Source organism: Rattus rattus, chromosome 5 (genome assembly GCF_011064425.1).
Source record: "Rattus rattus isolate New Zealand chromosome 5, Rrattus_CSIRO_v1, whole genome shotgun sequence".
Taxonomy (NCBI): Eukaryota; Metazoa; Chordata; class Mammalia; order Rodentia; family Muridae; genus Rattus; species Rattus rattus.
The window spans coordinates 54,840,286-54,866,278 of record NC_046158.1 but is presented as its reverse complement, the minus strand read 5'-3'; the positions used below and the strand labels follow the sequence as shown (position 1 = coordinate 54,866,278).

Sequence of the window (25,993 nt, the reverse complement as noted above, 5' to 3'; positions counted from 1 at the left end):
CACGGCCTGTGGGAAGCCCTGGTCCAGTCTTCAGTATCCAATAGACTATGAGTGGTAGGACAAGCCTATAATCCCGGGACTCAGGAGATGGAGGTAGGAGAATCAGAAGTTCAAGGTAATCCTTAACTATTCTAGTGAGTTTGAAGCCCGCCCAGAACATGTAAGACCCGATCTCAGGAGGGAGAATAAAAGAATGGACCTCATTTGTAAGGGGTAGCCCTGTACTCTTGACCATGTTCATATTTATTGCCAGGAAAGAAGACCATATAATAACGAGTTCTTATAGTAAGATATAAATGCCATTCCCTTTATCTCTTATCCCTTTCTCGTTTATTCATTCAAGATATTTCATTGACAGTACAGTAGGCAAGGCAGTCACCAACTCTACTCTCTTAACTCTGAAGAGCTCAGTATTCCCTAGGGAAGAAGGTATCAACACGGTAGCGCACACATCACTGTCTTCAGTACGGTAAAAAAGAAAAACATAGAAAAGGAAAAGTTGTCATGTTTAGAAGAAACCAAGATGTTTTTCTTACGAAGGTAGAGAATACCTTCCTAAGAAAAGGGCATCTAAAACGATGTTTTAAACAGAAAAGACTTAAAATAAAACAAACAAGGAGGCACATCCTGGGAGGTTTGACATGAATGAAGTCTTAGAACTGAGAAAGAATACCTATCCTAGAAACAGCTGCTGCCTCGCGAGGCGAACATTCTGGGGGCATCACCCCATACCCGACATTGCCTGAGGGCCAAGAGATAGGAAAGAAACAACAAAGGTAGGCACTGCTCTGGATGGAGGCCCCTGTTTAACTGATGTTATAAAGTGTAAAGGGATAAGTTGTTCTGTAAAGTTTGAAGATGGCAGCAGATGCTGAGTTGAAGCCCTCGGGAGGGAGCCCCATGGTGACGGCTGAGGGACGCTGATAAGACAGGTCCTTCAATATTCTAGGCACCGTAATAAAAAAAAAAATTGATGCATCATTTCCCCCAGCTCTGCTCAGGGGATACTATTATTATTGTTTTATTCTCACTCATCAGATGAGGAAGTTATATCTGAAAGAGCAATTAATTTGTGAAATGTTCAGTTAGTAAGTAGCAGAGAGGAGATGAATATGGCTGTGTTGAATTTCAGGTCTATAACTCACAGAGGGAAGTCACAGAAAGCAGGTGAGTAGGAACATGGTTGACTCGAGGCGCTTTTAAGAATTCCACCGCCTAATATCAAGTACAATGGGTAACATTATGTATGTAACATTAGTGTATTGACATTTTTTGAGGAGTCCCATCTAGGGTACCACATCTTATTGAGGAAAGAGGCTCCCCTCCAAAAACTCTTAGTCTCCTTAATGCAAGAATTTAAGAACAGACTCGATGGGAAGCTCAAGGGCAACTTTCTTGAAGTTGAAAAGAAACACTCCAGGATGGGTAAGCTGTACGTCTCAGCAGCTGCTTAGAGAAAGGAGATGGAGAAGAGAAGAGGGGATGCCTTTGGGTTAGGAATATATATATTACACACATACACACACACACACACACACACACACACACAGAGCTTTCTGTGTAGGGTCTCTGAGAGCCTGAGAGACCTAACAGCCACAGAGAGCAAGGATGCTTAGAAGGAAAAGTCCATTCTCATTAAACAATTATGTCTTCCACCTCTTCAATGGACTATGTGCATCTGCCTTCCCGAGGTGGCCTCTTAGGAGATTGACCTGCCCATCTAGATTACTCTTGTGTTTTGATTAGCTCGGATGTTAGGTCCACCCAGGCCAAAGGTAAAGATCCTTTTTTTCTTATCCAGGAGGAAATAGCTTTTTCTTTAATGACCTCCTATGCTACTATAAATAGATACTAATCCATCCATTCATCCATCCATCCATCCATCCATCCATCCATCCATCTGCCCACCCATCCATCCATCTGCCCATCCATCCTTCCAGCCATTCCTTCAAGATATTTCATCAAGTGTCTCTTGTACCTACTTCTATGCCTACTCCAACCTCATTAGCAAGCATCTGGTGAAGGCATTGAGTGAGTGTGAAGAGAGAAGTAGATACGTGTCATAAAGTCCACTAACCTGATTGGTCAGAAGGCGGAGAACTCTGACACAGCCGAATGTGAAACAGAGACAGCCAAGAAGGGGCAACTGCGATGGCAAGGCTGTGATAGCTACTTAGATACAGTGCACATTAGGGTAAGGAGGGATCTGGGAGGTTGTTAGAAGCTCAAGAAGAGAAACAATTTAGGTGCGGGATTATATTCTGGTGGTGGTAGAGAGGTCAGGAAGGACTAATTAAGGACTTTTAAACCCTGCTTTATTGGGCTGTAGAAAGTGGAGGTGGAAATGTAAGGTACTCTGAAAGGGTTAAACTTTGGAAGAGTAGTCAGAGTGAGGTTCATGGACTGGAGTAAGGGGTAGTGGGTGGACAGTCCTAGCACAAAGCACACGGTTGCTGCAGACCCATCCAAACCCCACCCCCGTCCTTTAGATAAGCCATTGGTGTGCCACCTCTCAACAGAGTCCCTGTCTGTCCACAGTCTCTCCCATGGAGATATAAGCATTCTTTATCCCATTCTCCTGCTGCTGCTGCTGCTGCTGCTGCTGCTGCTGCTGCTGCTGCTGCTGCTGCGGCTGCACAGACACCACCCACCAGCTTAGAGAGACTACTGGTCTCAGGTTGCCTGGAGGCGGGGCTTGTTGAAACACAGGTTGCAGTGCCCCGCCCCCAGAGGCCTGGGGATTTGTTTCCATCCATTCTGAGGAGTTCCTGTTATAGCTCGTTTGGAGCCCACACTTTGCCAACACTGACAGACACTAAGCGTATAGAGAAGTGTACAAAGAAAATTTGAAGATTCATTGGTTGCAGACCCAGAGACAGTCCTGAGAAAGTCTCCAAGAATCAGGCCCAAAATACTTCATCTAACGCCAGCCATGCTTTGAATGAAATGCGTTTGCAGTTTCTAATGAGCCAGGGACTCCTTAAGAGAGATTTCATCATGAATGAAAGTTTAATTTTATAAAAAGGCAGAATCCCAGCATGACTGGCTTTTTTACCTTAGTCCTCGGAGACTAACACAAGTGTTAGTCAGAGGCAGGAAAGCTCAGAGCTAGCCTGCCATGCCCCTGAAGGTACTCGTGCCTGAGTTTATAGAGCCTGGAGAAACACACAGCTTCTAAGAGCTAATGTTAAAATCACCGTTTTGAACTGGGCATCTGATTTTTATAGTCGACTTGCCTTTCTCTGGTCGTGACTTTGCAAGCCTGACGTTATTGATTCTGAAGTGTTGGCTCTGGCTAGCAGCAGTACTAAGTTGCACAAGGTACGTGCAAACATCGCTTAGATGACCTCTAACTAAATTCACCCGTCTTGGTGGAAAAAAAAAACAAACAAACCACAGAGCCCCTACACCAATGGTAACGTGAACAGGTCACATCTCATCCTTACGCTGACCACAGAGCCAAGACCCAAATGCCAGAAGATGTAGGGTGGCATTAGTTAAATATGGGAGTAGATTCTGAATCATTTCACTCCCAAGCCTATATAGTGCTAATTTCAACATGATAATTCCCCCATATAACTGAAATTAGGATTTTGAGTTGGAATGCATAGACATCACTGCTAATGTTGTCAACATCAAATTGTCGTCAGCTTTAGCCTTTTTTAATTATATGCTCAGAATCTTTACTTAAAACCTAAATTTCCATGGGAAAGAAAGCACTTTTTTTTTTCACACCAAATAGCTTGTAAATAAACTGTTCTCTGCTAACAGAATACAAATTGGGTTCATTTGGGAACAGGTTCTGCTCTGAAATAAAAAGCAAATTTAAATTGTAGATCTGGCTGCCCATTTAGGAAAAACAAAACAACCTCTTGAAATCTAAGTGATACAGAGAATTCCAAACCTTTGTGATAAATACTTGGTGGACACTGAGCTGTTTCGGTGGGGGGTGGGGGTGGGAGGGCATCTGATTTATCTTGCCACAGTGGAGCACATGGGGGACTGAGAAAAAAATTACAATAAAGAAAGTGACTTGTCAGTCTTTTAGGATATATTTGGTTGGATGTCGTCAGAAGGTAGCCTGCCCTCTCCCTGGAGTCGAGTTGCAAACACTCTCCTCTATAGTAATTAGAGCTAGACAGCGATTACCGGACCTGTGATTTGTTCCGACGCAGTGCCTGCGGGCCGTTTTCCGAGAGCCACCTCTCACAGTAGCACCCGGTTGAAATGATGGAAGAATTTATCTCTCAGCGTAACGCCGCGCACCTTGCGTGAGCGAAGGCGTGAGCGCGGACTGTAATCTTTCAAGGGAAGGTAAGCGTCTCGGGCTGCTCAGCCTTCACGCGGCAGATAACTTCTCCACAAAGAGTGTGACAGAAATATAAAATCGCCCAAAAGCTGCAGGAGAAGGGAGGCATCAGAATCAGGCTGGGGGAAAGTTAACACTTGCTAATTTTAAGACCCTCCCACCCCCACCCCACCTGCTCACGCCTCACCTTACTTCTGGTTTTCCTAACTGATTTGTATTTAAAGTGTAAATATGGAGGCACTTGGCTAAATATCGTAAAGATGCGCTTGAATGATTCCCTGCCTGCCTGTCTGAGCTACAGTTCTTCTTTGCTTTTGAAGTTGTCTTAAAATAACCCGCTGGATAAAAACTAAAGTGTGTATTTAACCGACTGTGTGAGAACTGCCTCTCCTCTTTTCTCTTGTCTTTCTTTGAGCTGAGGCTGAGTCCACATTTATGCTGACAAAATAGTGACTGGTCGCCTGCAGTGAAATGGAGTGACACGGGTGATCTGAGCTCCTGTCACATGAGTTTGATGACAGGCACATTTTGGGCTGTAGCAGTCCGGTCCATCCAGTTTAAGTCAAACTCAAGGTTTCCTGTTTGTTCCATCTCTTTGGCGTAGAACTCTCTTGGGACAGCTGGTAGGTAAGCATTGCTCCTCCAGAGGGAGCAGTGTATGCTCGGGGGGGGGGGACTTTTGTGTGTAAAATAGGTATTTGTGACATCCTCACTCCTACCTGAAAGTTACCGCTTTTTCTTACCATTTCCCTCTTTTTCTTTCAATATTGCTGATTGTAAAACATGAATAAATGTCACCGTTAGGAAGGGACCTGGGAATCCTTAGTGGCAGGATGATGTTTTTATCTCACCACCAGCCCCAGTGGGACTTTTAGGTGGTTTGGAAAACATCGAAACAGCATCAAGTTCTTGTATTCTGCCTCACTGGTGGCTCAGAGGGGTAAACAGTGAGGGTTTGGTGAACCCTTGCAACAAAAACTAGCATGTTAAAGCGTATTAAAGCCAGAGCTCATTAATTTTCCCAGGGTCCTTGAGGCTCTGTGACGTGTGATCTCTTAGGCTGGGCAGCTCCATGTTGTCATCACAGTAGGGCAGCACCTGATCCGAGAAAGACTTGGGGTCTAGTCTGCTGCTCTTACCACTTGGTATTATGCCTTTCTTTTCTTTTTACTGTCGTTCGCTACGTGTGCATGTGATGTGTATGTGTTTGTGTACACATGTGTGCATGCACGTGGAGACCAGAGGTCTGTCATTTACATTTTGTCATAAACTCTTCTGTGGAACCTGGAGCACACTGATTGAACAACACTATCAGCCCAAGGAGTTCCAGGGATCCAAACTAGCATCCTTCCGTCCTCACTCTTACACAGCAAGCAGTTGACAAATTAAGCCACCCCCCAACAAGGCACCACCCATTTGTTTGTTTGTTTTAATGAAATTGTTTACTCGTGTTTATCAATTCAAGATATAGCTTCAGAAAGGCATGGAATAACCATAAGCCATCCAGGGCTCTAGAAGACATCTTATTAAGTATCTATGTCAGAAGTCTACTTAGTCCGTGCAGTAGGACCATGAGCCCTAAGGAGAAAAGCAGTTAGTGCTTGGATCACCCAGGACACAATGAGGAGTTTCTATAAAAATACACACTCAATATCCAAGATGCATCTAAGTTCCTAGCGTGTCCCCCTCTCTCACAGTGTTCTGCAGATGCCACAGTGGAAGCACATAGGATATCAGTCCTCAGGTGTTGCAGCCAACACAACCACGTGTGACATCACCACAGATGTCTGGCCTAGTAGAATTGTTGTCTTGACCATGTCGGCTGGCTTGCAATCTCTTAACTTAAAATGGAACAGCACAAGGAACTAAAACAGAATTAACACAGCCAAGCTGCAAAGGAGGCCAAGGCAAGATTTTATGAGTGCTTTCCCGTTCCTAGTAGTGTTATGGTGAGGGAGAGACAAAGAGACGATAAGACAAAACAGAGGGAGAGATGAGAGGCAGGAAAGACAGAAAGACTGGGAGTCAGGAAGAAAGAGACTGAGATCTGGGCTGTTAGGAGGAGACAGATCAACCCGAGTTTGAAAATGCGTAGGGGTTGTGCAACTTTGGAACTTTCCCTGGAATATGCTTCATCAAAGTATATTCAGTAAGCATCAGGTCCATTTTTATGGTTTCCTTTCTCATTACTTTGGTGCCTTATAAAGCAGCAGTTGCTTACAAAGCTCTGTGAAGTCCAGAAGAAACCAAGAGTTGAAATAGATGCGATCTGAAAGGAAACATTCCGATCCTTGGCCGCATTATGCCATAAGTCATTGAAAAGAAGAGGAATGAGTACTTTGATAAAATTCTTCACGTTTGTGGGATTCCTCGTTAAGCCCATTGTGCCCATCCCTCCCCACAGTTTTCTGATGAGCTAAGTGTTGCACAGGGGTAAGCAATTCCACGGGAAGCAAGCACACAGAGAGAGGGTAGTACCCAACCCAGAAAATGAGTTTACTGAGTGAGCCAGGGAGAAGCACTCGGGAGGTCAAAAAAGATATTCCACGTAAGGAATAGTATCTAGCTTTAAAAAAAAAAAAAAATCACATCGTTCGCAGGAATATGGATGAGAGTTAGTATGAAGTAAGTAGATAAGCCGGTCAGAGAGGCGAAAATCACACATCTTTTATGTTCAATCATTAACAGGTTTCGAAAGCATAAAAACAGAATAACAAGGAACTTACCAAAGGAGGGGGAGCACAGAGGGCAAAGGGCAGTGTGGGCCAGTGGTACAGACCTGCACTTACAGAGGAAGGATAAACCTAGTGAGCCCACAGACAGCACCAGGTGATTCTACTTAATGATATCGTTTGGCGTACTAGAGATTTCCTGGGAATAGATTACAGGTGCCTTCACCACGCACAAAGGTAATTGTAGGATGGTGTTAAACTGCTTACCTTCAGTAGACACCTTACGATGCTGGGCATAATATACACTATTTATATAATGTTAAAAAAAAAAAAAAACAAACCTTATACTGCATGGAGCAGAACAGCAAGATAGAGAAAACACCAAAGTCAAGTTGTACAAACTGCAATGACGTTGATAAACATGTTCTTTAATTAGAAGGGAAGGGAGGATGGACAGACAGACAGACGGACGGAAGGACTTGGGAGCCTAGTTAGTAAAGTTGCCCTGTCAGGACAGCCTGAGTTCAGAATCCACTGAAAAAATGTCAGGTGTGGTGGCTTGCACTTGTAACCCCAGGGTTGGGGAGGCAGAGACAGCCTAACTTAGTTGGTGAGTCCCAGTCAATAAGAGAACCTGTCTTTAAAAATGTTAAAAAAAAAAAAAAAAAAAAAGAAATCAAGGAAATGCAAAAATAAGCAGTGATGCCTTGGAACCACATTCCAGGTTGTCCTCTGGACTTCGCACACGCACGTGTACCAACACATACAAACGTGCTCACACACAAGTATCTGCACATACATGAACACACACAGGAAGAAGAAAAAATCCCATACAAGACCAACTAGAACAAAGCCTGTATGTACAAGAGTAAACACAAGGCCCAGGGCAGGGCTTTCGTCTCTGCTGAATCACTCCCAGTGCAGACTGTCCTGGGGCATTCATGCAGGGACTTATCTGATGCTGTTTTGCATATCACTCTGGGCCCAGGAACTGCTGCTTGACTAAAACAAGTGGAATCAATTGCTAGGATGTCAGAGGTGGCTGAGTTCCAAGAAGTCAAGCCAGGCATTGGCCAGTCTGCTAAACACCCACTAAAGCTATCCTGTGGGGTATTCTGCACCCCAGGGGCTACAGGATGCTCTCTGTCTGTTTGTCTCGGTGAGGTTGATAGGCCAGTACTCTGGTTCATAACTCCTGTGCTTGGAGGCCTCCTTACCAGGTGATTTTTTTTTGTTTGTTCTGTTTTTTTTTTTTTTTTCTACACAAGGAAAAGATCATGGGGTGGGCATTCTAGAAGATAAAACTGGGAAATTCTAGAGGAGGAAATGGTGCTCATCCTGTACCCTTTTGCAGATCTAAGGCACACTCAGCTAGCTACCATCCTTCCTGCCCTCTCCCACACCCTAATTTCACCCCATCCCCTGTATAGTGGGTTACACACTCAGATAGCAGGCGACCCTGGGGATATAGCAATGGTCCTCCTGCTCCTTGTGTTCCTGGATGTCACCTAGGAGTCATCTCTGCTTCCAGGAGAGAACGGCTTCATTCATGTTAGAGAGGGCCAGGAACATCCCCTTTGATGATGGCTGCCATGATTGTTAACAGTCCACGGGCAGTTTTCCTGAATGCCTCGTAGCTATTATTATGATGGCCGTGGAAAGGCACATGCACAAGGGGCCACAGTGGTTTCTGCCATTTCTATTATTCCCAAGCTGTACTCTCTGGGAATCTATTGCTTTGCGTGGGTGAGAGGAACAGCAACAATTTTTTTTTTTAATAGAGTTGAAGCTTTGGTTAATATTTAAATCCAGGAAACCCTTTCCTCTCTACCAAGGTAGGACTGGAAGGCTCAGGCAGAGCAAATACTGTGTTTCCTGAAATTGAGCAAGCTGGGGTAGGGGTGGGGGTATGTTTTTAAGGTTATTATTTACTGTATACCACAATTCCTCCTCCCCCACCTACCCCCTTTTAAGTTCTTAAATGTAAATAGTCTAGATATTGAATGCAGAAACCGAAAATCTTTCTCACCAGGGCGTGAAACATTTTGTGTCCTGGAGCTAGAATTTACAGCAGCAGCTGGTGCACTGGCCTCCTGAGCGCCAGTATCCAGCCCCTTTCCTGCTGGCCCTTTGTGCAAGGTTGGCCCAAAAAGAGCCAGAGGCCAGAAGGGCCTGCTGCTTTGATCTGCTCCAGCAGCAGGCCTTTTGCCATTGCTTGGGGAAAGGTGTCTTTTCAGACGGTTGAGTTCACTGCAGTTCAGGTAGTGCTTCTATATAAACCCACCAACCAACCCAAGTGTGAGTGTCCCCTACCACAGTGCTGTTGGCATTTGTTATATTGATCCAAGCCATGTGGTTAAAAAGCCCGGTTTTAATGAACTCTGCTGTTGTCTCCTTTTCCCATTGGAGAAATTAAAAGACTTAATCAAAATGAGGTGTTGCAATCAATCTCCTGCTAATCTCTAAACTGGGGAGAAATGGCAGTCCTTGGCCCCAACACTTTTTCTTTTATCAGTTTTCTCTTCCATTATTCATAGTCACACACACAAATTGACATTAAAATCTTCTTGAAAAAAGAGAAAAAATTTTTTCCTTTGAAATTCAAAGTTGGAAAGCAAAACAGACCAATATGAACTTAGATGACTGAGGCAAGGCTGCACTCTGGGGCGGTGCATATCTGTAACCTCGCTTCTCGAGGGTCAGAGGCAAGAATAGGTCAACGATCTCCTCAGCAGCACAGTGAGTTCAGACACTCAGGGCCAGTCTGGGCTGGAAGAGACCTTATCTCGACCCTTCTCTAATTCCCCAAGAAGGAAGATAATAATAATTACAATAATAAACCTGTAGTTCATAGACAGCTTAAGTGGTACCAACCTAAATATTCAAGTGGTGACACCGGACTATGGACTCAGACTATGCTCGTCTGTCAGGTGCCATGGCGAGGTCTTCCTTTACTCAAGTCTAAACTGTATAAATCTAAACTATATCTACCTCTGACATTATATGAGGTAGAACTTCTCTAGGAATAGTCCATCACTTGGGAGACGCAGCTGTTTTTCCCAGGAAGGTCTGTTTAGGACACTGCCTAAAATAAACCATAGATAGATCTAGGGTCCAGTTAGCTTTCTAATATGCTATGTGGGGACAGCAAAAGCCATTGCTGTGTTCATCTAAACAGCTTAAAACTGTTAGACCGCCTGGAAGTCTAAATGCCAAGGCTAGGAGTCACTGGGCAGACAAAGTTTAGGACCATCTCCCTGAGTCTTTAAGCCAAAAAAGTCACCAGGCTCCTGTGACCTCTCCTGTCCTCAGACAGTTTTAGTAAATCCATGTCTGGAGATCATTCTGGCTTCTCCAAACACTTGGTAATTCAGGAACCAGCACATGGCATTCCCTTTTGATAAGTCAGGTGTGTTAAAACACCGCTTTCAAGGCTGGAGAAGGCATCTGCTAGAAGCCCGTGATTCCCCATCTTTAGTCTCCCATCTTGTACAACCGTTCTCCATCCTATCGGGGAGCAAGTAGAGGAGCTATGGTAAAGCTGAGATGTTTCCTATTCAGTTTTGCCCGTGTAAACTTAAATGGCGAAATGCTCCTATCTTTCTCAAAAGATTCCCAACTGCTGCAGAGCCTGTCCCGTTCACCTAAACCACAATGTGCACTCCATAGTAACTAAATCTCATTCTTTCGGCATTTAAATGTAAGAAATTCAGTATGTGGGCCAGATAGTCAGAGAGAAATCAATCGCTACCTGGCTGTGTGTACTCTGCTGCCACAGCATGAGCAAAACCATCTTCCTGATGAATTCATCATTCTGTATGAAAGCTGTGCATTCCTGGTAAACTGAAGGACATCATGGCTTCCCATCCATCACAGCCCCACTGCTGCTCTCTCACGCAGAACCTCTTAGTGCTTGCACACCAGACAGAGCCTGGGGCTTCCAGGGCTTCCTTTGTAAATACAGCATTGCCCCAGGCTCCTGCAATGGCAGATGCTGAGGAATGTCTGCAAGCTGAGGGCACATGGAACCTTAGCTGCTCCCAGGCCCAGATGCCAACAGTTAAAACTACATAGACGCAGAGTGCTGAAGAGGGAGCTCCGTGCCTAAGAGGATCTGGGTTCAATCCCCAACACCTGTGTGGAAGCTCACACGTGTCTTCAACTCCAGCTCCAAGGAATCTGATGTCTTCTTATGTCCTACAGCCCCTGGGCACAAGGCACATATATGGTACATATGTTTACATACGTGCAAGCAAAATACTCCCACATATTAAATAAAATAATCTGTTTTAAATCATATAGCCTTAGACTTCTAGATACCCACTCACTCCTTACACATGATTGGGCATCAGTCCTCTCTTTCCTAATGCGAAGTAATGCTAACACCATGGGATGACCATTAACTGACAGATCACGTAGAGCACAGTCAAGCAGACCATGGAGAAAAGAACTCAAATCTCACCAAACACACTGTAATAACACGACAGCATTTGCAAACACCCTTTTAATTGGAGCGATTTTTCTTTTTCTTTTATTAGTAATTTACTTAATCATGTTTTATGTGCATTGGCATGAAAATGTCAGATCCCCTAGAACTGGAGTTACAGACTGTTGTGAGCTACCATGTGGGTGCTGGGAACTGAACCCCGGTCCTGTGGAAGGGTAGCCAGTACTCTCTCAGTCACCAAACTATCTCTCCAGACCCAAGGATTTTTTCTTTTCTTATTTGTGGAAATGTTTTCTTAACAGCACTGATCCTGTTTCTAGAAACAGCTATTAACATATACAGAAAGGAACCCTGGAAGCCCCACTGGTTTAGTGGGTTGGCACACAGGACTTCCAGAGAAGCATCTTCTCGATGTTGAGGAAGGTGAAAAACAGCACAGCAATGTACCTGGCCCTCAGATGAGGGAAAGGGCCCTAGGACATGCTCTCATGCTGTCCTCCAGTCACTCTACCCTCCACGGCTTTCCATTCTCTCTTTAGAGACAGCCATAATCCCAGCAGCATAGCCTGTCACAGTTTTATCATCTGCACCTACTCTCGCAGTTCTTTTCCTCAACTTTGTTTTTCTCAAGAAATGTATTATTCATTAATGTATGTATAATTTGGTACCGTTCGTTCTCACTGCCAGAGCCCATTGTTGTGACTGTTTTGTTCTATAAGATCTCCAAATTGTTTTATTCCTTCTGTAGCTGATGTGTTGATCGACTCTTTTCCAGTCGGGACTTCTGTTGCTAGGATTATTCTGTAATACATACTACTTCCATCCAGCATCTGTCTGGAAGCAGAACAGCTGAGTCACAGGGGATGCTCTGTACTAAGCTGACAGGAATATTGTCAAATACCTTTTTCCAAGTAGTTGTAACAATTTACGTTTCATTGTTGGGTTCTAGCTTCTTGGTCAATGCTTAGACTCTTCCTTCATCGTAGATGTTAATCTCAATGCTACATAGTAGCATCTCCTAGTTATAACTTTCTCATCCCCACAGCAGGGTGAACCTCCTTTTGTAGAATTATTGGCCATTTTAATAACTACTTTTGTGAAATGTCCATTTGGGCTTTTCATTTTTCTTGTTTTAGGTTTTAATTCTCTTTCTAAAGATAAGGGACCAAAATGTATACCATCTATACTATATCTATGTGTGTGTGTATGTGTGTGTGTGTGTGTGTGTGTGTATGTATATGTGAGATACACACACATACACACACACACGATTCCAAAGAAAAATTCCAAGGCTTTGTTCCCTCATGGCAAGCAAGTGCTCTTCCATTGGAACTGCCTCCCCACTCCCTATGGCATAACCTTTTCACAGTTAACTTTTGTGATTCCTGCTCTATATAGTAATGGTCTAGGTTTTCAAGTCAGGAGCATGAGTTTGGATCTAGTCTGCCTTAGTTAGGGATTTTCTTGCTGTGAAGAGACACCATGACCATGGCAACTCTCATAAAGGAAAACATTCAACTGCGGCTGGCTGTCACTTCAGAGGATTAGTCTGTTATCATCATGGTGGGGAACATGGTTGCATGCAGGCAGACATGGTGCTGGTGAGGTACAAGTGCTGCAGAGAGCCGAGAGTTGGTCCAAAGGCAGCAGAAAAAAGATTGTGTGCAACGCTGGGCATAGCTTGAGCCTAAGAGTCCATAAAGCCCACCCCCAGAATAACACACTTCCTCTGGCAAGGCCATACCTCCTAATAGTACCATATCCTATGAGTCAAAGGTTTAAGCACACGAGTCTATAGGGACCATACCAATTAAAAAAAACCACACATGCTACAGCACCTACTAAGTGATCCTAATTGCTCTAAATTTCATCATTCTCTTCTGTAAAATGGAGACAGCAATAAAAACTTTATGGGGTTCTATTAATAAAACAAGGGGTACAGATCACCTGCATGGTACCTTGCATGGAGTAGAAACTCAGTAATTCTTGTATTTGTTATTAGTAGCTTCTCTCTTAAAAGTAAAATAAATCCTGACACAGTTTATAAGCACATCAATACCTTTCCTTGCTGGTCCCTTATAACTATTGATTGAATGAAATAATTTGACTCTATGGAGGAAGATTATTTTTAAATCAAAATATTCTAGGACTAGGTCTCAAAGAACTTTAAAAAAATCATATACCATTTAGTTATCTGAGTATCAGACACTTAGGTCAATGTCAAGAGTTTTAGCTAATCCCCAGCAGCGAGGAATTTTTGTTTGCACATTTAACATTTTAGATCTATTGGTTTAAATTCAAACTCTTCTCCTCTACAGACAGAGAATGCGCCTAGGTAGTGAAAACGTCTTCGGCAATAATCTGGCAGTAAAAACTAGCAACCAGACCTCAACCTGCCTAGGTTTGAATTCTCGCACCTGCACGTATCAACTGTATAAAGTTGTAGTCACTCTGTGCCTCAGTTTCCTGTCTCAGAATTCGGGCTAATAATATCTTGTTTTTGAGTGGGACGCTGTAAGCATCAAATGAGTATATAAGTATATGTGTGGGTATGGATATGCATTGACACCCATCTCTATATACCAATGTGCATATTAATATCTGTGCCATGGGTAGTATACTTGGTCCATAGTGCAGTGCTATTATTCTGTGTCTGTCTTGGAAGCAAAGCTTTGTCAGGCTCACCCTTTATTCCTGTCGCTACCTCCTAGTGCTTAGGCTTGCTCAGTAGACCTCTTAGTCTTTTACGTTTTCCTGACACAACAGGAAATGCTTGGTTATTGGTTGATGCTGGTCAGAGGCAAAGACCTACGAAGCGAGGGGCCATACATAATACTGGGAAAGCAATGTAAAAGAATGAAATGCCACTCTTTAATTTCTTTAGAGAAACCTTTAGGAGGTCCGTATTTGGCATCTGTGGCATGTTAAGTCTTCTATTTCAGTCCTTGCTGAAGGGACGTACCCGGCAATGGCGTGAGGCCACGGCCCTGCATGGTGGGGAACAGACTCCTCCTCTCTGTAAAGGCTTCCTCGTGTGGGCTGTCCGGCCCTCATGTGGGCTGTCCGGCTCTCGTGTGGACTGCCCGGCTCTCGTGTGGGCCGTCCAGCTCTCGTTTCTCAGCGTCAGATGCTTTGTTTGCTTCTGTTATGGCACAAGGATGAGGCACCAGGAAGCCTTGGGATTATAACCTAAAAGGGCCTTCAAGATCACATTTCTAAAGGTCAGAGACGAAGGCAATAATTCCAAGTGTCACTTGGCCCTCAAATGAGCTTTCATTGTGATGGATTATGACATAATCCATTGACATGATAAGGTACCTATTATGTTACAGAGGCAGTTGGCTGAAATAATAGGATTTTTTTTTATGATCACAGTGGTGAGTCTTTCGCGTATTACTGGCTTCATAGGATAGATAAATATAACTTCTATTTGTCAAGGCTCAGAAAACTGTAACTGTGCCCCCAAAGTAGGGTCCTTGCCTTGCTGAGTTAATAAACTGTACCACCAAAGTAGGGTACCTTGCTGTGCTGAGCATGGTAAATTAACAACACCAACTGGGTGGCCTTAGACACATGGGATTAGGACTCTGACCTTGTCTCTCCTCCCTGACCTTAAGCAGGAAGCCAGCTCTTGCTCCTCCCTTTTCTTCCCTCCCAACTTCCTCTACCCCCCCATACCTCTTCCCCCTTTACATTTTCTTCTCTAAGGAAATGTCTGCCCACCCCAGAAAAAGAATTCACCAGAACCAGAGAAGTAGATGTGTAAGTATGTGTGTATATGCGCGTGTGTGGTTTTAATAGGAAGTTTGATAAATATACATGATATAAAAAGTCTCATCAAATAAAGTGAAACCCTATTTTGACTTCATTCATTTATATGAAACTTATGATGAAACTCAGTGCTTTACACATTGGCCTAATAAGATTAGTGTCCCTTTATTGCTGTGAGAAGATCTGTGCATTTTCTGACCAAATCAACTGGAGGACGAAGGGGCTTATTTTATCTCACAGGTTACAGGCCACCATCAAGGTAATAGAGGCAGGAACTGTGTAGCAGAGACCATAGAGGAACCCTGATTACTGACTCACTGCCCTGGCTTGCTCTTCCTTGGACTGCCCACCTAGAGATTGCACTAGTCACAGTGGGCCAGGCCTCCCACATCAATCATTAATCAAGAAAAGAGCCCTACAGATACAATACATCCCAATTTGAAGGAGGCGATCCCTCAGTTAAGGTTCCCACTTCTGAGGTAACTCTGGTTTGTGGCAAGTTGACAAAAGCTACCAGAGATTAAAATATCAACAACAAAAACAACAAAAGCCTGCCAATGTTGGAGAGATAGCTCACTGGATATGAGTGTTGCTGAGCTCGGATGCCAACGCCCACTGAAAAGTTTGCAGAGCACAGAACACCTGTAACCCTAGTGTTGGAAGCTGTGAGGTGGCCAGGCAGAGACAGGAGGATGGCCAGAGATCCCTGACTGCCCGGCGTAGGTAGCTTCAGGTTCAATTTGAGCTGCTACCTCAAATAGTGATGGAACAGGGTACCTGGCTTCTTCCTCTGGCCTCTGTCTACAGCCGACCTCAAGCTCACATTCACCAGATTCACCCATGCACACACATTTAGAGTCATACGGATTGCTGAATGACTGCAGAAAAGCCAAAGACACTCTTCACAGCCGGCCACGCCCACCTTGCCCAAGGTGTGAGCCGCCAGTGTCCTTTTGTAGCTGCCTGTCTTCATACCTACACTTAGGTCTAAGCTTAAGCACACTTTTTAATCTTAATAAACTGCACTTTATTTAATGAGCCCCTTTGCCCTCAGCCCCCAAGGGGGCACTTTTGCATGAAAACGCTCATTACTGAAGTGTTAACCATTTTTCTCTTCTTTCTCTCTCTTTTTCCTTTCTTCTTTTTTAATCTCAGCAAGTCTTTGACTTTTAGAAAAGCGGGACATTTTCTTGCAGGGTGCAAGGCATTCTAGCCAAATTTCTTCTCACAACACTCACCGACTTTCAGGTCCCCAGAGGTGACAAGAAAGGCCTGCCTGCGGCAGCAGTAGCAAAATCTAGAATAAAATGACAGAGGATCAAAGTGTGAAATAACTCGTGACTAGAAAGGGGCGGGGGGGTGGGTGCTCTGTGCTCTGTCGTTTATTTCTATCTGCAAAGTCTTTGGAAGCATTCTGTCCTGGTGAAGCAGTCTTAAAAGACCTGAAGCAGTGAGAGTAAGGTGAGGGTATGGTTGCTGTCTGGCCTATTCGGAAGATCCATCAGCACTTTAAAACAATCTGTGTTTAACACGGCAAAATTGTATGTCGTTAAAATGCTAATGAAATGGTAAACAGCTGCTAAGTTTTTATGCTAATGAACGGTGGAGGCTAAGTAGTTCTCCAGCCTGTCTATTAGCATAGAGATGTGATTGGGGAAGAGGGTTGTGAGCATTCTGACCTTCACTGATGGGGCAATCTGTCTGTGAGTTAGTTTCCCAACTGCATTCTAGTTGATCTGAGTTTGTTAGTACAGAGTGACTTACAGGCCCTGGGGGCCTCTATTACAAACTGTTTTTATCATAGCCACCATTGAGGCCTCATGGATGGAACTCCCTTGCAGAGACCAACCGCCACAGGACAGTTGTGTGTGCTCAGTAGGCTTAGATCGATTCCACCTACTTATTACCCTTCAGACTTAGAATTCTAATAATCATCACGATGATAAATTGCTAAAGGCCATTTTCTCTAACTTTCAATTTTGCTAGGATTTTAAAATAAGTCCTTTCAGACACACCTCTGTGACATTTGATGCAATTAAGTAATACATCATCTAGGATCTCCAAGCTTGAAGTTAGCAATAGAAGTAGCATTACCTGATTAGGAGAGTAATGTGTAATTAAATGCCAGTGGTGTATGCATGCCAGGCCAAAACAGATTCTTGAGCATCAGAAGAAGAAAGGAAGAAGGAAGGAAGGAAGGAAGGAAGGAAGGAAGGAAGGAAAGGCGGACAAGACAAGACACTGTTCCTTATATACTCTCAGCTGATTTTCTCCACTGAGTCATCATCTGTATTTTCTGATGCCCTTCTCTCTCTCTCTCTCTCCATATATATATACACATACTCACACATACACACATATACATATATATATGAACACACACATATGTATGAACACACACATATACACACATATATATGTATATGAACACACATGTATGAACACATACACACACATATATATGAACACACATATGTATGAACACACACACACATACACATATGAACACACACACACAATCAACAGGATTGCCAATACTATCCACAACTGACTGGTAACATGCCACCAGTTTTTTTATTGTTAGTTTTGTTGTTGTGTTTTGTTTTGTTTTGTTTTGTTTTGTTTTGTTTTGTTTGGGGGTGGTTGGTTGGTTGGTTGGTTTGGTGGTTTGTTTTTTTTTTAACTCATCACAAGAGCTAGGTATGCTGGAGGCTGAAACTTCAGTGATTTGGGGACACTTAAAGGCCATTCCGGTTTGGCCTGGCATGGGTATACCACTGGCGTTTAATAGATTTAATAGTGAGGGCATTTTCCCACACTACTCACTTCTCCTTGAAGCAAGGGAGGGATTCTAGGCAATTAAATTATTGTGCCCCATGCGCTGCGGCTGGCGTTGTGGAAGTCTCGCCCTCTTAAGGATACCCGCAAAGTGACACAGATCCAAGTGCCCCCGACCTGACCGTGCCAGTGATATTCTACTGTATCATCGTGCCTGGAAAAGGCACCATACTCTGACGAAAGCATTAATCTCAAACAAATGGGCAGTCACAGAAGACATGCGGTATGGTTTTATTTAAGTGACAGAGAAATCTGTACATAAAGAAAACTGATTATTGGTTGTCAGGCGCTAGAAATGTTGGATGAAATGGGAAAGGGTTGCTGCTGCTACCTGTAGAGTTTAAGTCATGAAAGTGTTCTGAATGTGAAGGTGATGCCCATTTACCACTCTGTGAACATGCCAAGAAGCTATCGAATTTATAGTTTAAGTGGGTGAGTTATCTGATATGTGATTAGAATGCACACATACATACATACATACATGCATGCATGCATACATACTTGGGACTATGTAGGTAGCTTGATAAAGTGCGTGTCATACACTGGTGAGGCCTTGAGTTTGACCCCCAGCACCCACATGAAGTAGCCATGGTGGCACACTGTGGGAGATTACTTTTGCAATCTCAGCTCAGGGGAGGCAGAGGCAGCAGGATCCTTGACTACTGATTCCCAAGCCTACCAGATCTCCATGCTCCAGTGAAACATGCCGACTCAGAAAACAAGGCAGCGGGTTCCAGAGGAATGACATTTGATGCTGGCCTCTGGTCTGTACATGCATGAGTTCACAGGAGCATACACATCTACAGAAGTGTAAAGGCTCTCACACAAAGCATGCCTGAGCCTGCCTCCCAGAGAGCCAACGAGGCCGGCAAATGTATCTGTACCATGTGACTGGTGATGATCAGGGAGAATGCCAACATCGTTCTGAATCACCAAGGCCTGCATTAAACCAGATACCAAGGGGGAGAGAACGGCTAATATAACTATTCAGGGGACAGGTCCCAAAGAACACAAGGTTGTTAGGCGTAAAAACGAAGACATGTTGAGTTCCTGTCCCTGACTCCCCATCTGCAGTCAAACTATCACCTGCTGTCTTGTGTTCCCTAGCCATCCCGTGTCTAGACTTCCTGTCCCCCCCCCCCCGAGAGTAAGAACAACTTCGTGGTCATTTTTTAAGAGGACAAATTGAGTCACAACTGTAGCCAGTAACTGCCAAAATCCAAGTTTCCTTCCTCACAAAAACCCTGATAATTATCTCTGGTTTGCGTAAAACAGGCTGCTGACCACTTAACTCCCAATAGCAGAGAGGATCATGAGAGGCCCCTCCTTCATTCTCCAGCAGTTTATGGTTTCATGGGTTCTCAAAGGTGCCAGGAGGGTTGGACGCCCAGGCATTCCCATTATGCCGCGCCTGCGGGTGGAACCTGGGGACAGTGTGTCACCTGACCCTGAGAAACCCTTGGCTTCTGCACCTTTTCTGCATGGGTCTCAGCCCGTGAGGAGATCCTTTGGTCTGTATTTGCCGGGTGCTTGCATCTGCGACTCTTGCCTTTGCAGGTCACAGCTCAGCAGCCTTGCGCTGGCACTGGGAGCTTGAGAGGGAAATGGATGTGAGAGATTGAATGTGTTCTCCTTTGTTCTTGGCAGGCAGCGCATGCCACACCACTACCCTTCCTGCTCTCATGCGCACACCCACCCTGATGATGCAGCCTTCGCTGGACATCAAACCGTTTATGTCTTTTCCAGTGGACAGTAGCTCCGCCGTTGGGCTCTTTCCGAACTTTAACACAGTGAGTAAATGCATTCACATTTCCCGTGGGTCTCCGAAATCTCGTTTCTTTCAGATAGGCCGTGGGCGGAGTCTGTTTCCAAGGGGTGTGGTTTAGGTTCTGCCACTCAGCTGTACTGGGGAAACTGCCTCAGTCAGGGAACTCGGACCAAAGGAGCTGCAGGTACACTTCACTAATCTCACCACGGATGACATTCGCCCGGCACAGTGTCCACTTTTGACAAACTCTGCAGCGGCTTTGCATCTCTCGTTCCTGAGGTGCTCAAGAACACATTGAGAGACGTCTAGCCACACTGATTTTTCCAATTTTTATTATGAAGGAAAAGCAGCAACTGCGAGGTTTATCTCTCTCGGTGCCTTTTTATTTGGGAGATGTTTTAAATAAAGTATGACTTCCATATAAACAGAGTTTTTATTTGGGGGCGGGGGGGGATCGGCTCTTGTGAGTTACCGAATCTAACTCTGACCAAGAGGAAAGATACTAATTTTACACCCACGTTTTAGTTATCTGTACAGTGTGTAGCTAGTCCCTGTTATACACACACAATGAATACTAGCCCACACTGACGCGTGTGCTCACATTAGTCAGCCGACTTCCTTTCAGATGAATGAAAGACGTTTCATAGGCGTGCCAAGTAGAGCTGACATCTTTGAACGGCAGGGTTCTGGGCAGGTTGGAAACTTCTGGCAGGAGAAAGGTTGAACGCTGAGGAGACGCATGCATTCCATCCACACCAGATAAATAGACTCTGTGGAGCAGTATGGTGTCCGTGAACAAGGCCATTGTAGATGCTGCCATGATCAAAACAAATAATCGTGTTATCACCAGCAGCAGACAGTATGCTCTGGAGGCACTGCCAAATGTCCCTCCTTTGCAAACTTATCTTCCGCAGAAGTGAAAACAGCAAGAGGGTTTTTCCTCAAGGGTTGTAAATAAAATCTGTTGACAGGCCTTCTGTTGGGGCCTAGTGCTGAATGGTGAAGCATAGACAGCTTGGTAAAGGCTCTGCCTTTGACTTGGCAAGCAAACGGTTGAATGTTTCTGGTTTCTTTGGGTCTATTTTCTAGCCAAGGCCAATGAGCTTTTTTTGTTTGGTTTGGGTTTTGTTTTAAAGCATGAAAAGGAAAGCATAGTTTCTAGTCCGTAGGAACACAGAAGTAAGATAAATCCAGCCTGCCTTGGTCAGGTGAATCCAGCCAAAGTGAGAGAGTGAGCCTCCCACTGTGAGGTATCAGGCATCTCAGAGAGCTTGAGTCCAGTCTGCCACAGAGTCTGCAATCATTCCAGACACAATGCTGTACTCGGGACCCTTGGGGGCCCTTCACTTGTCTTTCCCTCTTCTTGTGTCTGTGGTCGTCAGCACAAGGGAGCTGGTGTTGGTAAGCACCCCGAGTGACGGAGCTCTTAAGGATGTGAACCTTTGTTTTTGCTTTTTAATGCAAGTCTCACACATAACTATTAGCCCAAGTAACACAATATTTTTTGTTAAATTTGCCCACAGGAATTTATAGATGCCTTACAAACATGTTCTGCTTCAAATAAAACATTTGCACTTTGGGCAAAATGAAAGCTCGATTCTCTGCCCCTGGTTACACTCTACTCCCTTACTAGGAGTGCGCTGTCAACAGCTGACTGGTATCCACCCTCCCAGCTCCTCCTCAGAGCAGCACATGTAGCAGATACCTGATTGCAGATGGTTTTTGCAAGCTCAGATACTCAGCGATGTTCTGTGGGTCACTATTATCAACTTCCAAAATGTCTTGCATGCCTTGTGTCTCTCTTTAAGGGCTATTAAACAAAAATAAAGTGAATACTTTAAAAAAAAGTCTTTTAACATAAAAATTAAAGTTTGCACTGGCTTATTGATGTTGCAAAAGGGCTCACAGATGCACTGACAAATCATACTTGTTTATTGTGCATAACAATCTTATGATATACTATATTAATAATGAATATTCTTCTTATAAAGCTTTTTTTACTTCTTAGAAGAAAATAAGCTCTAAATTTTTAAATATAGATGTTACTTGATTACCACAGTGAAAAAACAACTACCACAGATACTATAATAAAAGTAAAGCCTACCAGAGATGTTGATTTTGCTCAGTTTACTAAATCTAAGACATGTTCCTTCTAATGCTATATTAAAAATTAAACCAGTCCTAATGGACTTCTTTTGTCTTGTCTTGTTGAGCACAGTAGTGCAAACATTTGCAGGACCAATGGAGCTAAGGAAGGAAGATCTTTAGTTCAAATCAGCCAAGGCTCCATGGTGGAGCCCTCTCTCAAATGCACAGATACACACACACACACACACACACACACACACACACACACATACACTTCTGTATCTATATGTGTGTCTATATCTGTATGTGTGTCTGTGTCTGTATGTGTTGTCTGTCTCTGTGTGTGTGTCTGTGTCTGTATGTGTGTCTGTCTCTGTGTGTGTGTGTCTGTCTGTCTCTGTGTGTCTATGTATCTGTGTGTGTGTGTCTGTGTGTGTGTGTGTGTGTGTATGTGCGCACGCGTGTGTGTTTGTCTGAGCTGCAGGTTAAATGACTGTCCTTTTCCCAATTGCTTTTTTTTCCATCCCAGCACCCAATTCACTTAGGAAATTTTCTAGGAGATTTTGAGAACATCTTTGGCCACTTTCCTAGGGAAATGTTTTTATACCTCTACTAATAATTGTACTAAATTATCACGTATTTGTGATAATCTCCATGCCTTCAGGTAATCAAGCCTCACAACATTGTCGAGTGAGTCAGTGGTTTTCACCCTTATTGTGAAGAGGAGGAGCCTGGCCTGGAATTACAATCTCCTCACTGTGAAACTCGTTCTGGCGCTTCAGGCCCTTGACTCTTTAGGCCTGTGTCACCTCCCACCTCATTCACTGGGAACAAAGCCCAATCAGAAATCTTTCTCTGTCTTTGCTGGACACATGCTAGAAGATTTCCTGCAGAATCATTAAGTAAAAGGGGAAATGACTTTTTCAGTATGAAATACAAACGTCTGTAACCAGTTCTGCTGAAGCAGAATGTTTCGTCCAACAGCTGTAGTGGCGTTGGCAAATCTTAAAAGTTATTGTCTCCTCTTTCTCTGAGAAGCCTGGTGAACTGTGCTTTCGCTTTCTTTACAGCCAATGCCGTTATTAATAAACACGAAAAGTGGTAATAAATGATTAAAACCTTAATCAACTTTTATCTGAAAAGTACCAATCCTATTGCTATACCAAGACCAAAGATAAATGTTTTGAAAACTCTAGGATTTGTTACCTTCTTCAAGTTAGTTTAAAATGCGTGTGTTTGGAGGCTGGAGGGATGGCTCTGTGGTTAAGAGAAGTATCCACTCTTGCAGAGGACCCAAGTTTGGTTCCCAGAACCCGTATGAATTGGTACACAACTGTTTGTAATTGCAGTTCAGCTGCTTTCTTGTGGCCTTCACACACACGTGAATGCATACACACGGAAATAAAAATAAAGGAATTCCTTTAAAAAGACATGATCAGGTGTCGTGGTGCACACCTTAGTCCCAGCACTATGGATGCAGAGGTGGTCAGATCTCTGGGAGACCAAAGCCCGCCTGATCTATACAGGGAATTCCAGGCCACCCAGGGCTCCGTAAGAAGACCATGCCTCTGTAAACAAACAACAAACATTTAATGTTTTCTCTTTTCTTTATAGAAGAGCAGAATACTGCTCGATGAATAAGAATTCAAAATGAATTAATTCTGTTGTAGTCTAAAAAACAGAGGTTCTTAACCTTCCTAATGTTGCAACCCTTTAATACAGCTCTTCATGTTGCGACCCCACCCCCAACCTTAAAATTGTTTTCATTGCTACTTCATTACGGTAATTTTGCAACTGTTATGGATCTTAAGGTAAATGTCTGATAAGCAGGATATCTGATGTGAAAGTGTTGTTTGACCCCCAAAGGGGTCCAGACCTACAGGCTGAGAACCACAGCTCTGAAACAAAATAGGTGCCTTGTTCTCTGGTGAATTTACACAGTGCAGAACCTACACTTTCCAGCATTCGTTTAGAGGTCGCCTTGCCTCACACTGCACAACTGAGAGAATCTCTCTATGCTTTATGTAGTGAGTAAGCAGGGCACCGGAAAGATCCATGGCTTAGTGCTTAAGAGCGCTCACTACTCTGGCCTCAGAGGGCACCGGGCACGCATATGTCACATACACATACCTGTAGGTAAATGTTTACGTGTATTACAATAAGTAAATAAGTCTTTTAAAAAAGAATAAACAAATAGCATAAGACCCCATCCAGGAAAGCTGAGAGGAGACGATAAGGACACTAAATGGCCGTCAGGAGGCTGATGTTTTGGGCCCCCGATGGCCACAGCCTGGCAAGATTGGCTTCCAGCCTCAGTGGTTAGGCTGCACAGAGGGCTGGTCTGTGTCATTTATAAACACAAGACCTTGAAAACACAAACATCAATTCCTTTTAAGGTTTTGACCTTCATAGCCGAGACCTGGTAGGCTTTCCTGCCTGGGCACACGCTGGCGCTCACTCCTGCCACTGCCCCTGTGCCCTGTGTTTGTCCATCAGAAGCAGCTTCCTTTCTATCAAGTCTTCTGCCTGCATCGTCCCATCTGCTGGCTGCGGTTCTCATGCTTGTCCATGGTTAACATCACAGACCGAATCATCTCCCCAACCTGCCCCTGCTCAATTTCAACCTGTTACCAATTTATTAAAATTTATATTTTAATTAAGATTATAAATACATCTTTCCTTCTCTTCTTCCAAATCCTCTTCCTCTCCTTCAAATCCATAGCCTCCTATTCCACTAATGGCTGCTGCCTGTGTATGTGCATGTGCACAGTCATATATAGTCCTAAATCTGAGACCCAGTCTGAGACTTCCAACCTCGAAGAGCCTGAGAACATGAAGTCCTGTCGTCCACCCGTGGAGTCCTGTGGTATTTTGCCGCGAGCTCCGATTAGACGTGTTCCCAGCTGACTTGAGCATGTGTATCAGTAGATAAAGCCTCACCCAAGAAACAGCACTCTGCATATAGGAGCAGATGTGTGTGCGTGCCTCTCCAGAGCTCTAACCGTAGACAAGAGGTGCCTGGGGACCGCAGCCATCCCTCAGTGTCCCTGTGGATTGACAGGTGTTTTATGAGCCTGTTTATATGAAATTCTCCTCAGGTCCAGCTACGTCTGCTCCTCCTCCAGGAACCCACAGGCACAGCTGCTGCCTTACTACAAGAAGCTCGAGGTCTTTATTTTTTTTTTTAGGGGGGGAAATCTGATCTCACCACTTACCTTGAAATTATTTTTCCTCGCACATGATCAAATGTGCGGAAGAGAATAGAGATGATTTCAGAGTCTCAAACCACTGTGTGATTGTCTGAGTCATGCATGACAAGCTGTGAGGTCACCAATGCCATTAGCAAGTCACCTTCTCATTCTAGATGCCCTGGCGGTCTGAGTCATTCATAGCCGGGAAGTATCAACAAGCACTCCGAGGTGCTCTTTCTTAGAATAGAAATGATGCTTTTGTCAACCGGTGCTGAGGAAAAGATCAGAAATTAAAATCACTTCTGCTTTGCTATTAGTTTATGCTGGTGACTCAGGCGATGTCATGGTAAGACACCCTGAAATCACCTGGGACACCCAAATTTTTACCTGCTTCTAGTACATTCATCCTTATTTCTACATCCAAGTACATATTGCTCTTTTGTTCCTGTAGGGTGGAGTGCTTCAGCTGATGTAACCCAAGGTGAATCTTTATGCTCTTTGGGTCTGATTTTTATACTCTTAACAGTGCTTGCTAGCATTGAAAAATTACATATTTAATATTTTATAGATGCTAGTATGTCTAACTACACTTATGCCTTATCCCTGCCTAATTAAAAAATGTGGTTGAAATTATGTTTTTGATCATAACTTTAAACTAAGGAGTCTTCCTCTTATATATGTTCTGAAGAAGAATGTGACGTATAGTATATCGCATAGATATCATCTATCACATATATCATGTGATATCATGTATCTCATGTTATGTCATAAGTCACATACATATCATATCTCATGCATTACACACACACACACACACACACACACACACACATACACACACACACACGTTTTTCAAGACAAGGTTTCTCTGCCTAGCCTTGGCTATTCTGGAACTCCATCCATAGACCA

The 25,993-nt window shown here is 43.9% G+C and overlaps 1 protein-coding gene across 6 annotated transcripts in view; it reads left to right on the top strand.

The window, feature by feature from the left end:
* Positions 1-25,993, top strand: part of Znf385b (zinc finger protein 385B) — a 301,336-nt gene that overhangs the window by 184,680 nt on the left and 90,663 nt on the right. For 5 of the 6 annotated variants that reach the window (XM_032903545.1, XM_032903544.1, XM_032903546.1 and 2 more), the window contains exon 2: positions 19,685-19,827. In XM_032903545.1, the coding sequence (XP_032759436.1) occupies positions 19,685-19,827 (143 nt within the window). Of the gene's footprint in view, positions 1-19,400; positions 19,549-19,684; positions 19,828-25,993 lie in introns of those variants that run through there. The other variant, XM_032903547.1, reaches the window with a different exon arrangement.